This window comes from Crassostrea angulata, chromosome 1 (assembly GCF_025612915.1).
Source record: "Crassostrea angulata isolate pt1a10 chromosome 1, ASM2561291v2, whole genome shotgun sequence".
In the NCBI taxonomy this organism is placed as follows: Eukaryota; Metazoa; Mollusca; class Bivalvia; order Ostreida; family Ostreidae; genus Magallana; species Magallana angulata.
In genome coordinates, this window is record NC_069111.1 from 22636512 (window position 1) to 22652278 (window position 15767).

Below are 15767 nucleotides of genomic sequence, written 5' to 3' on the forward strand. Positions count from 1 at the left end.
TCTTGGTGATTTAGTTAATTAATCTTCATAACTGAAAGACATGTTCTGGTTACTGAATGAATAAAACATCAGTTAGCCAGATAAACCATAGTGTAAACTTTCATTACCTAACCAAAACAATAGCAATAATACCTAAATGCATTTAAATTTGATCAAATTAAGCATATAATATATCCTGAATTGTTTTGTATTGAGTTTGAAACCTAGCTATATCAATGTTCGAAATATCTGTAAATGCTTTAACCAAAACCTGACAATTCTTCTTTTGGGTTGTATAATCCTTATAATCTTCAAATCCCCAATAGCATATACTTATACATCTGTATTCATGTACTGTAATATTAACAGTTGGCTTGGGTTGGGATTAGTTATTTCTATACAACAAGGTATTACCAATGGTATTAATAGTGAATAATAAATCTGTTAAATATCCCTACATGAACACCATATTTATTTGCCATATAGTATAAATTTAAAAGTATGTGTCAATTATCAATCAGTTTATCAATGAATTTCGAAATATTATTGCCCAACACTCCACTTGTGCTGGGATATCAATTCTTTCCATGCACAAAATAGCAACTATTTGTAAATACATGATAAGTACTTGTAAATTTGTCACATAATATCTCTCACTGTATTATGGACTTAACAATGTCATTTTCCCCTCTAAAGATCATATGAGTAGTTAATTGGTTAAGAGCTGAAGTGGGTTTCATTACATTTTTGCTTGAAGGACCATCAAAATGACAGATCAATAGAATTCACTTGAATGCATAAAAGCACTATTCAATGTGCTAGAATAGACAAACATTTTGACGATTTTGTAATATACTTACATTAAAATTGGATTTATTTATTTTGGAGGGTCTTGGACTATGGCTTTCTATGGCTGTGTATCTAAAATGAAATAAAGAAAAAAATGTTAAGCATCAATCTATGAGATGTCAACAGTGTCTATAGTGATGGTACCCAAGCTTATCGGATGTTTAACATACTGGGAAGGAAAACAACGGTTTTCTCACACACATCAATAATAATGTTTTATTATCCCAAACAGTAAAACGTAACTAAAGAAATCTAATGAATGATTGTGGCTATATCTAAAGGCCCTTTCACAATTGGCGCATGAGCATTTTACAATACTTTGCGATCAGAATGCTCTAGCTTTTGCATGAGCTCTAAACATTCGCTGCATGCATTTTAGTGGTTGAATCAAGTCTCCTGAAAATAGTCCCTATGCACACTATTCAGACATGACAGAATGCAATACAAAATATCACAATGCGATGCACAAACATTAGTACGAACGTCTTACATTGTTTTGTGTACTCGCAAGATTGATGCACCATTCTTAAAGGTCGTAAGATGAATCACAGTTGTCTATGAGTGTTTTTTGCGACCATGAGACTGTTGCTCAACATGTCTCATGTAATCTTGCAACTTTTACTAACATTGTACGATTTGTCAGCTTTAATTGGCCATGCTTTGCCATTAGCATATATATCCCTGTAAAAGCATCTCTGTTTCAGACCACAAATGGTTCTGCTGCCAATACCTCCTTGCTGTCTGTTGGGTTTACATATGCCCCCTATATATAAATTTATATATACCAATATATATATACCACCTCTTTTCATATGCGAATATTTCGACAACAGTTTACAATCTAAATTTAAATTTCTCAGTTGCACGAATATTTTGTCGCTTTTGCTCGCGCACCAATTAATGTAAAAGGGCCTTTAGGAAGACCAATATAAGACGACCATTGGTTTTGTCAAGCATCCATAAGCTTCTTTTGCTTCTCTTAATAATTAATCTAGAATCAAAAGAGGGGATTCCAGACTCTTTCTATTCAAAAGTTCTTCACAAGATTTACACAACATTTCAATTAACCTCTTTGCTACATCAAGGTAAACACTATTTACTAAAAATCTTGTTTGGTCCCTATAAAAGTGTGCTTGAATAGCTATCCAGGGTACAATATCAAACATGTATCAATTTAAAATCAATTATTTTTTTCTTCCCATCTTTGCATTTACATCAAAGCATTTTCATTTCTATTATACCCAAGGATACCCGGGGAGAATACTACAGAGTCTATATTTGTCATCTACAGGTATAATAGCTGAAGTAATCAATTTGCATAGAATTACTGCATCATCTCACTTTAAAAACTGTGAGAGTTTTGTGCTCTTCATGTATTTTTGTACAAACATATCACACAGAATCTGTTTTGCAACGGTAAACAGATAAACACTGTTACCAAGATGGTTTCACGTACAGGTCTTCACACAAATCCTATTGTGTATTGGCTTACCACAACACAAATATTTTGATAAGCCTTAGTTAACTGTACAGCAACACCATGTGTTCATTAATTTCTAAATATATATAAAACAAAGATAATACAGCTTCTTCTTTGGAGGAACTAGTCTCTCAATGTCCGTAAATACAGCCCGTTTTCAAAGTATTAACAATCTCCAATCCTCAGCAATATTCGATAACTCTAAATTATCTGAAATTTATTTATTCCTACCATATATCTGCCTTTCATATAGACAAATTTAAGAAGTCTTGTAGTGTTAATATTACACTCAGATATTCAATGAGCTGTTTGGCATAGTGGCTCCACGCAGACCAGCTACTACATTAAGGTAAATAGGTTCGAGCCACCGATACACCGTATTTTTTTTTCAAATTTGCATGATCTCAACCTGTAGATTTATTCTGTTATATCCATTTAAATTAAAGTTACAATAACTTCATAAAATGCATGGTTACCATAAAAAAATTTCTTTTACCGGTAATTTTATTTCATTTATAAAGTTTTAAGGTTAAATAACGATTTTACGATGAAAAAAATACTTTGGGGCTGAGGATCGGAGAACCATAATTTGGTATTTATAGGACAAAATATTAATAAGATGAATTCTCTGAGCTCTTTCTCTTAAAACAAGTTTACATAACATGATTTTCCCTTTCAGATATTATAGCTATACATTAACCTTATACAGAAAATGTAATAGAAATGTTCTATGAAAATACATAGACAACTGATATATAAGAAGGTGGAATAAACTTTTGACTGTAGCCAACTCATTTCAGTAATCTGTCATACATAAAGATCAGGTTAAAAATATTCCTTTATGTAATATTAATAAGGCTATGAATGAAAGTATAATTATGATTTACCAACTTTCTAAAAATAAAAATACTTTAAATGCTGCTGTTAATGGCATGCTATATTTATTTGCCAACACTTTTGAAAACAAAGAAGTTTTCATATAAACATAGCTTTATTGAATTTTGGATTTTTTTTTTTATTGTTATAGCGATTCCACACATGATAGTCTACCTGTAGGGATGTTTATCAATAAAACAATGGGATTTATATAGGGTGAGAAAAAAAATTGGCTATCCCTCACCCTGCTAGCAAAACAACAGGTAAACAGATTCAAGCATGCATGAGAAATTAAGAATATCTCCCCCCTCCCTTTTTTCCAGTACTGCATTAAACAACTTCCATGGCCATCAATCAATAACTTTGCAGGAGGTGGCCTATTAGACAAGTTTCCAGCCACTGAAACCATACTAACTTTACTGTACTTCAAGGCCTTTAAAAAAAGCAATTGATTTTTTTCGATCTTCAGGTATTATATTTGAAGACCGCGATTACATGCCACTATGCCAACAAAAACAAACAATTTATTATAACTGAGACAATAATATAAAAAATATTGAGTCCTTTACACTCTCATAGCTTTTTCGTTGTTTCTGTTTGTTAAAGATTGGGAAATATAAACAACAGTTCATATATCATCATAGTAATTATGAGGTGGGGTAGCTTTTGCATGGTAAGGAGTTAAAACAAAAAAGAATTTTAAAGAGTTAAATTCTCTGAGACTTGACCCAATGACCTATTTCAATACCAAGGTCTGAACCAAGAACAAAAGCCAGCAATCCCTATATCAAGTTATCAACTGCATATACATTTGTATTCATTTTCATAGTGCTGTGGGTTTGCGTTTATAAAGTTTGAATCTGTCAAATGGACAATCAAGCATTCAAAATTGTTTTCTCTAAGACCCTGTAATCGTTCATGCTGCATTCATTCAGTTCAGAAGTTCAAAACTTTCATCCTATTCAAAAGGAATAAACTTGGTTCTTTGACACCCAATTTTTTTCCCCCAAGATTCTTAGGGGATAATAATAAGCAGAGCTTTGAAATAGATCTGCAACAATTAAAATAGCATTTATATAAAGGAAAAACATGCACAACTTAAAATATAATATTTCTTGGCACACTTCAAACCTCTGCTTAAATCTATCATTAGATGAGATTTTTTTTCAGGATAACATGTCCCAAGCTTGTGTATTGGTATTTTGTCACAGATGATTTGTCTTCAATGGCATTAAGATCAATCCCTGGGATCTAAGTATGAACCGACAATGTATAGTGTTAGGCATTACAGTAGTAAAACAAAACAGGGGCTTTTTAAAGAAAAAAAAGAATTCATCTGATAAACCAGTCTGATAATATTTAAACAGTTATCACTGACAATGCTCCATTCATGGAATCAGTATGCATGGTAACCATTTAATTTAACTCTTCACAACTGAGGACCAGAAGTTGCCCTAACAGTAAATTAGTACCCCAAAATCTCAATTCCTCTCCTCTCTCTCTCTCTCTCTTTCTCTCTCTCTCTCTCTCTCTCTCTCTCTCTCACAATATGTTAAAATACATTCCTGATGATCATGAAAAAACTGTTCCTCTTTTTTTTTTCAAAATATAAATTTTTAAAAATAAAAGAAATATTGCATATAAATTTCATTTCATCAATGTATTAATATCCATCTGGTCAATACCATAAATGTTTAAGGGTCAAAATTGTTATCTAAATCTGTTTTAAAAAAAATTCTTTATATGTAAAGAGCACAACAGCGACAGCCTCTAACTCTTGTCAATGACACAGCAGGAAAGTATAATAGAATACACTTATGTCATCTTTTTCTGTCAAAGTCCTTTCTATATTGGATTACCCAGTCATTTAACATTTTACCTCCTACATCTAATTTCAAGTTTTCAAAACTTTTGGATGTCATTTATTAAGATATGTCTTACTGTGTAACACATTCATCTTGACATTACAAAAATGAAGTCCCGTTCTTTTATCTATTACTAAACTACACACAGTGTCTCCCAGTAATTTTACAATCTTATAATGCATGTCATTGTAAAATTATTCAAACAATGTAGCGATATTGGCAAAGTGCTCCAAACTTTCCTTACCCCATAGGAAGAAATCTCTCTTTTCCAGCAACCACATAGCATTCTCCCTCCTGAAAATGTTCTAAATCGGTGATTCTATGTCCTTGCCGTGGGGTGTAAACTCGATAAACTGAACCACCCGAGTTTAATTTTACATCATTTGTTAGCTGCTCAAGAAATTTTTCAAAATTCCTGACTTTCTTTTCATTACAGGTGACCATTTTTGGTCCGAAATTCTTGTCCCCATTTCTACAAAACTTAAATCGTTTTGCATTTGTAACACTGCGTTCTTCGATTGATGGTAACGAGGAATGAGTAGTGTGTGCCATTATGTTTGACAATTTTATCACACTTAGTCACAAGAAACTGTATCAGCTAATTCCAAGCTTCAAGACATCATGTCAACTTGCAGAAAGAATCTTTCTATCGTTCGAACATATCCAGTATGCTGATACAGGTGGATTGTGGGATACTATGTGTTTACATGGATCAACCTTTGACCCAATAATCCTTAGCAACCACGTGTTCTGTGTAAATAACACATAAAAAAACCTACCGGGTGGGATTATAATATTTCCGTCAGTAGTTTGAATTATTTAATTTTTTTCTTTTTAGTCCTTAAATACCGTAATTACATAAGTAAACGTAAATCGACACAACATTTAATCAATTCACATTGTTATTTAAATTCCCCATTCAGAGCTCTGTCGATGAATATTCGTTAACACTGCTGCTGTGCTGTCGGGTACAGCATGTTATGGACTTGAATTCACATGTAATCAATGTTCATATTAATTAATATGGATTAAACGTCATTTTCTCATAATAACATCTATTGATGCGTGTTTTAAACGATCTGTGTCTGGTTTTCTATAACATTTCTAGAAGACTTTTTAAGGGTTTGGTGGATATGGAAGGGGGGGGGGCTTAATAACAAGACTATACACCCGCATTACACTCACCGTTACTCAGGCTTAAAAATTCCAATAATACGTATCAATATACAATTCCTATCGAATTGTACTTACACATTCAGGGTTGTCTCTAACACCCGGGAGGCGGGGAATTCCCCCACTTATAATGCCTTAATTACCCGGTTATCTTTGCATTTCAAACACAATGTAGCTATAAGATAGACCCCCAGACCTCCTTCTACTTTTTCATTTCCTCCTTCTACTTCAATTTTTAGAGACAACCCTGCACATTATACGTACAGTTATAAGTCCAAGAATAATCAAGCACAGCAATTATTTAGAAAAATATTTTAGCGTTAAATGTGATGATTTGCGTATAAAGAATTTGAAATTTCTTTTCTGAAATTTCTCCCCCCCCCAAAAAAAATAGATTAAATTAAAGCTATGAAGATTGATACATGTATATACGTTTATGTGTCATTAGAAGATATAAAAGGGTAGAGAAAGTAAACAATCGACGTCTCAGACGAATATATTAGGTTTTCATATTTTATCCACTAAATGTGTTGTGCTCTTCAAATTAAAATCAAAAATGGACAGAGGAGGTGAGGGAGCATTAAACGAAATATTGTGCACATTGTGTTTTGGATTCAAACATTTAAGCTGCAAATAGCTAACACAATTACTTACTATAGTACATATCGGATTTATTGATATGTCAGATTCCTGAGAGAATATTAATATTTAACAAGCTTTTCTAGTCAAACTGCAAATTTCTGACATTCAACGCTTGTAGTGTAAAGCTATCCTAATAATGGTCCAACGTGTCCGATTTAATTAATGAAGAACATGTAAATTAAGCCAATCAAGAATTTGTTTGATTTCTTTGTGAAAATTGACAACAAACTTTAAAATATAGAATGCAAAAAAGCAAGTACGTGTTTACACTGTCTATTGTCTTGTAATGAGTGGGTCAAGTGTAATTTGGAAATACGGCAAAAGCTATTATAGAAGTAAAAGCACTGAGCGAAATTTGATCCATAATATGTACATTTTTCAGTGTCTTCGTCTGTGATAACGCTACGAATCGATGTTGTAACGTGTAGTCCAACACATTTCAGCGTTGACAATTTTATGTAATCGTAAAATCGCTGAATATTAAATAAATAAGTAATAAGCAATAATTCTTTAAATAATATGAGGTGATGAAATACGGCCGGGCGTGATCAAATGTATCATAAAGCCCTTCGGGCTTTATTGGATTTGATCACTCCCGACCGTATTTCATCACCTCATAATAGTAAAAAAATGATTCGGATTTCCTTATTCCTTTATTGAAATTAGAGATTTAGAAAATGGAACAATACGTGTATAAACAACAAAAAACTACTAAAAAGTTTGTTCTGCTTACAAACTGTTTGCATAGTAAAAAGGTTTTCACAACCCATAACCCCCTCTAGATCAGAGCATGTTTTGTGTTGTTTTCTTTCTTTTTTTTGGGGGGGGGGGGGGGGTAGATGCATTTGAACACGGGAACCTCTGATATCTTTTAGAGAAAAATATCGCAAATCAATAAAACCTATAGAAAATGCACCGAAGATTGAAATGAAGTAAACACAGTGACATACTCTTGTTTGATCAATGATTTCATCACTCTTGAAAACTTCACTAAATTGTGTTAATATACAGAAACACTCAGCGGTTAAAGTATTTCTCTGGGGGTTCATTTTCTCTTTTAAAATTGCATATCAATCAGACCTTGTCTCTCTTTTTATTTAATGAAGACTTTTATTGGATTTGTCATTTTGCAGTCCTTAGCACATGGAATTTAAAACAGAAGCGTCATTTTGCAACGTCTGTGCTAAAAATCTTGATACTGTTGTTTTACACTGGTGTTACAATTAGATGTGTCCATTACTATCTTTTAAACTTTCTTTCTTCTTTTTTTTTTAAAGCTTCAACTTGATAATAAAGATTTAAAAATAGACACAAGTGATTTTGACATTGTTCCGGGTGAAATCCTGATAATAGCTTTTACACCTAGGGGGGAAAGCGTACCAACTTTTCATTTGGAACAAGTCGGGTGTGGAATCCCTTACGCGAAGTTACCGTTTTTAGATAGATTTAATACTTTTAAACCTTCTTAGGTTTCAATTTAGTACCTGTAAACTTGTGTATCACAATTTTTTTTTTTGGGGGGGGGGTGTTTAGTTTTGTGTATTTCACCATTTTATTTGTTTGTTTAACATTGATTTCATGCATTCACGATGCACAAAATGCCTCTTATTAAAACTGCACGTAAACGTCATTGCTTTTAGACCGGGTCTTTAAAAGTTCTAAAAACCATTTAGTCTGCATGCCTGTTTATACGAACTTTCTATATCGCTTACAATAAAATCTATACAAATTTATGTTTGATAGAATGACGTATATATCTTTCATCACACATAGTGAATACTAGTATTCAAAATCTCATTTATGATTTTAGTTTATCTATACTAGGTAAATGTTGTTGGATTATTAATATTTCATTTTATATACATTCAATCATTCTATTGATTTCAATATATGACGAAAATTTTATATAATATGCTTGGATTAATTGAGATTTTGATAAAACGATTATCCATAATAATTATTTCAATTTTCCGAAGACATTATTTTTCCATAAAAAGTATACGTTGGCATCATAAAAATTTAAAGTAAGGGATGTCAAGAGTATTGCAAACCCCTTAAAACAGTTTAACCATATTATCTTATCAGTGTAAAATCAGTGTCAAAATTCTATAAATTAATATTCTATGAGAATACCCCCTAGCACACCTGAAAAATAAAAGAAAAGCGCGGTGTCTTCAAAGGCATAACTTTGGCACCACGAAACAGCATGGATCTTCAATTCGAACTCAAGTTTGATGCGTTTAAAATGTCTATGTAAACAGTACAGACTACGTGTTTTACCCCCAGAAACTGAACTTGAAAGAGAGATAAAGTGAGTTAGAGATGGAAAAAAATGTATGCACATCTCACCTTATTCTTTTCAGGTGCTCGTTGCTTCCCAGAGCGTGGGAAGTAACGTAGACATTTTCGGGCTTAATTTGGTCATAATCGGTGATTCTTGTTCCGTGGTTTGGGGTGTAGAGCCTGCGGACAGCCCTTTCTTCCTTCAGGGTACTGGTCAAGTAATTTAAGAACGACTCAAAAGTCGGATGCTGTCGCTGATTGACAACAACCCTTTTTCCGGGAAACCAAGGATCACCATTTTTATACACTTTTATAGGGGTCCCATGGACTAAGTCTCTTTCCTCTATGGACGGATATTTCCCCCACGACATTTTTTAAAATAAGAAGACACCACTACATGAACAGTATGTATGAAGAGAGCTTCCAAACGATGTCTCTTTACTTTCCCAACTTTCTCACTGAGGGATTGTGGGATTGCACTCAGACAACGTCGCTATGACAACAAATAGAGTTCCAATGAGCAAAGAATTCGGATCAGATTTTTAAATCATCTAAATCATAAACCTCAAATGAATTAGGAAATATATTAAAAGTTTGAATGACATTTACTCAAACAAATTTCTAAAAGTGTTCGCGTAATATCCGTTTTATTTGCGGAGAATAGATATTTTCATACATGAAAAATTTTGCATGCCTGGTTATAAAAGAATCTTATGAACCATGCACCGTTATATACAACAAAAAGTTTTCAAATTTTGGAATACATTCAAAGCTTTTGCCCACATTTGTATGGGGGACTCACAAAGACGGTCGCCGGTTCTGAATACACAAAGTTAGCATACCATACACTCGGATCCCGAACAAAACATTCACTAGAGAAAGCGCCTTCCAATCATCTGAAAACGCTCAGATTTAGAAAACATCACTTCCATCTTTGAAAAGAGCCACTTCACTAAATAATTCAACGAGAACTTTAATGTTGGTTTTTTCTTGCTGGAAAGCAAGACTTTCTTTATCAATCAATTGTGCCAAAAGCTTATCAGAAACCAAACATGTAAAAGTATACTCGGCCTCGGATTAACTCCGAGAAAAAAACGCCATCTTACACGTTGTTCACTCACAAAAACACATCTTATGTGTAAAGTTACAACTCTATAAAATATATTGATGGATTTATTTCAATTCTTATTTTGAGCCCAACACTATTGACAAAGAAGTTAAAATCAATAAGCATTGTTAAATTTATTGGAGAGACCGTGTTGTTGATGAGAAATTCACCGACTCCGTGTGTTTAGCTTAGCTTATAAATGTTTATTTTATGTTAAGAATAACAAGGCTTCAATTCAATTAAATAGTTCCATGTGTCTCATTTCAAGGCCAAATTTTTACGTAAAATCAAATTGGATAATCTGCTATCTACAAACGTACATGTATAAACATCATCATCGACTATTTATATTTTTTTGGAGGAAGGGGGAAGGGACAGATGATTTCTACTACATGTATTTTGTTTTTTCATATACATCGACGTCATGTAAATCGATGATCGGCGGATGGATTAAAAAACTTCTGGGTACCATCCTTCTTCTAAACGTCTTTACAACACGAGTACTCCTCTCTGCAACTTAAGCCCAGGTAAAACCCTTCATTGCAGTCAAATGTTGCTTTATAATTCAACACCATTTACGTCATCACCTTCTCCCATCAGTGTCTCAATACTTAGAGTTTAATTATTCTTTAAATAAGAAAAATGAAACTATGGTACTATAAACTACCGTATACATGCGTATTTTCTAATTTTCTTTTGCGAATTTTTTAAACATCTGTTCATAGATATTCAAAACTTTAGACGACAGTATTGGAGAAGTGGCAACCTATGTTAAAACAATACTTACAAATGTAAGTATAGTTGGTGCTTTGAAGTACTGAGAAGAGGTTGCTCCAAAATTAACCATGCAGGTATATTAACCTTAGTTTTGGTCATTGCATTGTCTCTTTCAATTGCCTTCCACTTTCTCCTTTTATATATCTACTCTTTCATTTGCAATGTAGATGATAGGAACTTTAAGAGAGAGAAAATGGGAGCTTTTCAAGCTCTTTCATGCCAATAATGTGCTTACAAAGAAGTCAGACTCGACTCTCAATGAAGTGACATTCATATTATAATCGCAATTATACGTCTTTCAACACATAAATTCAATTACACGGCAATTCAATTGCGATGACACTATTAGCAGAGAGTGCCTTTGTCAGACTGGGGGTAATTCAAGTTTAAATAGATGGAGCCACATAAGGGTTTTGAAGTATTACATAGATTTTACAACTAAGGCTTTAAAAAAAGTACTATGGGCACAGAGACTACATAAATGGTCAATAAGGGTTGTTCTTGCGAGGAAAGAGGTTAATTAAGTTTTTTCTCTAATTGATTCAAATTAATTAGAAGACCGCACAGTTATAGCTTGTGTGTATATTTTTTCACGATTGAAAAGAAATCAAAATACATTACATATGTAAATCAATTAAAATAAATGTCGAAAATACATCAAACGATGTTCAGTTTAGGAAACATTTTAATGTGTTTTAATATCGTTCTTATATAAGCGTCCTTACATAAATGAGGAGATTCCATCTTTACTCAGATATGCATACCTCTTTCAAAAACGACAGCTACATCGCAGTGGCATTGCCCAAGAAGCTACATGTAGCTAAAGGTAATTGGTAAGTTTCATTAAAATATTTGGACAAGTACGCATGCATGCACTAGTCCAAATATCACAGCTTAGCCAAATGTTACCACAAAAAGGTCGTGCATGCTGCCTTGAATTATTCCTATGCTAATTTAAAAACAAACCCAGACCGAGAGAAAGATTTTCTAATTTCACTTATCATTTAGAAAAAGAACATATAAACACAGAACTGAAAGAGCAGAATTTCAAGACTGTCAACTTCGATAAGCATGTGTTATCAAGAACACGTTCGATTCAAGATACAAATCAACCAATTGTACGCAGAATCGACCAAGCAATGGTGTCGTGATGGTGATCACGTTAAACAATAGGAAAAAGTTGAAACGGTATTGAAGAACAAGGAAAAGATGTAAATACTGTTATACAGGAATTTCAAAAGTACAGTATGGTACAGTACCATTTTTAAAAATCCACTATCAGTTTGGCTTGATGCCTAAAACTTATTAGAGCAGTTGACGCGCCCTCTTTGTCGTATTAAAGCTGCAGTTATTAATTAATTGTTCCACAAGGGGGAGAAGATCAGACCTAGAGCTCGGGAACCACAACAGAGCGTCAAAACAGACCGGGACAACAAACAGTACACATCGCGAGCGTCAAGGAGGACTTTCTCTCCTCCTTTCTTTGCCATCCTTACCTGAAAGGCTCAAATTTGCCGGAAGCTGCCACATACGCATGGTCATCCTGAATTTGTTCAAACGTGTAGACCTCAGTACCACCCTCCGGGGTGTAGATAGATCTCACCGGTCTTTCGAACTTTAGTTTTTCCTGCACTTCGTCCAGAAATATTTCCCAACTACTAAAGTGACTCTCGTTGAATAGTATCGGTTTTGCCGGGCGAAACTTGTCGCCATTTTTGTACATTTTGATGATTTTGCCATGAGGAAGTTCTCTTTCGTCGGGAGGCAGTTCTTCTCGTTTTCTGTCGATCGGGGGTAGAGGATGCGTTTTCTTCATAGCAAACCTACACTGTTTAAAGATTGGTGGCCTTTTTTCTAAAGATTCTGGCTTTGATTCATTTAATCACAAATATTTAGTACCCAAACAGGTTAGAGCAAATCTTATGCATTGTTTGAAATCGTTTGTGTTGGATTCAAAATCAGATAAGGCCGAGATATGGTGGTGTCTCGCATCAAACTTAAATTGGGACAAGATCTTCCACAAACCTTAAACAAACCCAAATCTTTTTTGTACGTACATGAAGGGTTACGAATGTTATATACGTAAGTTTATTTAGATAAAATTTATTCTAAATGTATTCTTAAAAAGTAGGATATTTCATTTTCAAAACATACGACGATGAGATTTTAGGGGGGTATTTTTTTGTTTGCACCAAATGCTGCTTTACAAACGTCCTCGGGTGCCTTCAGAGAGTTAACAGGCGTGAAGAAACACCAATGGCCCTCATTGAAACCTCCATCAATATCTGATGGCCCGGTGTAAAGGTGTCTCGATTTATCTGCCAGTAGAAATCTATCAGACATTTAATCCATGGAATATCTCTAAGGATATCCCTCATCAAACACAAGGTCTGAATGTTTTAATAAAACTGCTTCGTCAAAGACTATGGGTGTGCACCCCATACTCTTACAAAATGTATATCTTCCTCCCCCGCCCACCTTTTCCCTGTTGTTGATAAATACAAACAAAAATAACAAAAAACTTATTATCAATAGTTCCTTTTAAAAGCAGAGAAACATTCTTTCCTTTTTCTCGAACCTCAGATATTAGCTAAGGCTACAGCATTGATAAGAGAAAGATCGAAGTTGATTGGCAGTTAACACATTCAATAGGGTGAATGGAATGCATCAATGTCTTTTACTTGGACACTTAAATTGATAAGAGCGCCACATTGAAATGTGGGGGTAATATATTCGTTTCTATTGCACACCAAATGCGCATAAATATTTTCATGGCATTAACTATTCACTGACCTCTGCACACCATTTAAATTAAAGAGAATATCTTATATCCTTCTTTTAGCACGAGAGAGAGAGAGAGAGAGAGAGAGAGAGAGAGAAATTGAATTGAACACATTTTATTGATTTAATCAAATGGATTAGTCACAAGTATTAAATAACTTAGGTAGTCTTCTCCTATTAAGAATTTGGGAGAGAACAAGAGAGAGTGAGAGAGAAAATATACTTACAACTTTAGGACTACTAATTTTGTGCATTGACATGAAGTCACAAACACACTTTTTGTACTTTCAAAATTAACAAAATTGTGTTTAATGCAAATTTGAAGAGAACTTTTTTTGAACAAAAAATACAATGCGTTTCTTATCCTTCGAGTTCGAGTTACTTGTTTATGTGCCCCCTTTAAATGTGTGCTGTTTATCTTTGAACGTAAAGAACAATAATATTCATTGATGTTCGTGTTCGATGTTGAACAGGTATTATAAGAATACGTTACTAGTAACTCTTGTTGAACATGTGTTCTACAGGTTCTTTTGTTGAACATGGCGCACTTTTAATTATAATTAAGATGGGTTCTTTCTTTCTTTCTTTCTTTTTTTAAATCATTTTGCGTCATAATAATATGTAAACGGTGTGACCGTTGGACCGAGCGCAGATTTAACACAGTGTAGTTTGATTTTTGTATAATAAAATCTATTTAAAACGCACAGAGTAAGATCCGCCAGTATGGTTGCCTACTCAAATCATTCGTCAAAGTTAAACTAAACGTCGCGTGCTCAGTCTACATTATGACGTCATATTTCAGACGTAAAACGTTCAAGTTTTGTCTTCGGAAATAGCCGAAGAGAGTTACGTGATTCCGAATTTTTTGTTATTTCTTCTTTCATTGTTCATCAATTTAATTCATATGAATGTCAATGTAATAAAATTGAATACTTTATTCAGAATCTAAAAGATCAGTTCCTTGACGTTTATGTTTTTATTTTCCATCTGATAATGGATAAGACATACATAGAACTATAGTCGTGTTTCTTGATTGAAGCACTATTGAAACATATCTGGTTTCCTTTTTAATTTCTTTTAATTCAAATTACCTTCTATTGAAACACTGGAACTTATTTAATCGAGTTTAGGGGCAATAAACATCGATAAGACTAAGTACCAGTCAATCAATGATCAAACTAACTTTTTAAAAACAAAATGGCTGCCAATATGGCGGCGCCCAGGACTGGAAGAAATTTTTTTTGGCCTTAGTACCCCTGATTCAACTTTCATTTTTCACTGATTTTCTTATATATACGTGTTACCATTAATCCTCGCTTCGCGAGGCGGGCTTCGCCCGCCTCTCGCTGCGCTCGGTATAAAGTGGGAAACGCCAGGTTCAAGGCTAATTCATACCCCCCAAAAAATAAGTGTGTTCGAACTTTCGTTTCATATTTTGAGAAAACAACCAACAAGTTTTACTCTTACCGTTGTTTAAAGAGGCAAAGTTTTTTTTTTACCCAGCAGGTGCTTTGTGAGCAGAGATTTTCAATAGCCTATTAACAAATAACTCTCCATAAGTTTACATCAATAATTGTTAGCAATGAATGATTCGTTTGAACGTCTGTAGCGTTGCTCACCACTGCGTCATTTTATTCCAAGACTAAGCTCTTGTATCATTCAGTTCAAATCTTTTTTTTATGTTGTATGTATAGTATGTTTGCCTATACTATAGAGCTATCAATAATATTCAAGTTGAGATCATATTGAGCCGTCTTTTGAAAAAAAATTATTGAAATTTTCTTTCCCGACAGAGCCGTTTTGTTTGTTAGTGAAAAAGATTTGTGGTTGGTGAATAAGTTATGAATTAAAAGATTTGCTCACACAGCTTCAACAAAACGCCTCATTGAACGGGCGACGAGAATCACAGCATCTCAAAGTCAACAGTTGTAGTGCTCATATGTACGAAAGCCGA

The 15767-nt window shown here is 33.8% G+C and overlaps 1 protein-coding gene across 20 annotated transcripts in view; it reads right to left on the bottom strand.

Moving 5' to 3' along the window:
* Positions 1-15767, bottom strand: part of LOC128162239 (doublecortin domain-containing protein 2-like) — a 56613-nt gene that overhangs the window by 27694 nt on the left and 13152 nt on the right. For 6 of the 20 annotated variants that reach the window (XR_008240634.1, XR_008240632.1, XR_008240627.1 and 3 more), the window contains exons 1-2: positions 12529-12948; positions 840-900 (exon numbers count right to left, since the gene is read on the bottom strand). Coding sequence is in view for 1 of the 20 variants with exons in the window: in XM_052825455.1 (XP_052681415.1) it covers positions 840-900; positions 12529-12848 (381 nt within the window). In the remaining 19 variants the exon portion in view is untranslated. Of the gene's footprint in view, positions 1-839; positions 901-5293; positions 5888-9213; positions 10222-12528; positions 12953-15767 lie in introns of those variants that run through there. The other 14 variants (XR_008240622.1, XR_008240621.1, XR_008240629.1 and 11 more) reach the window with 12 other exon arrangements.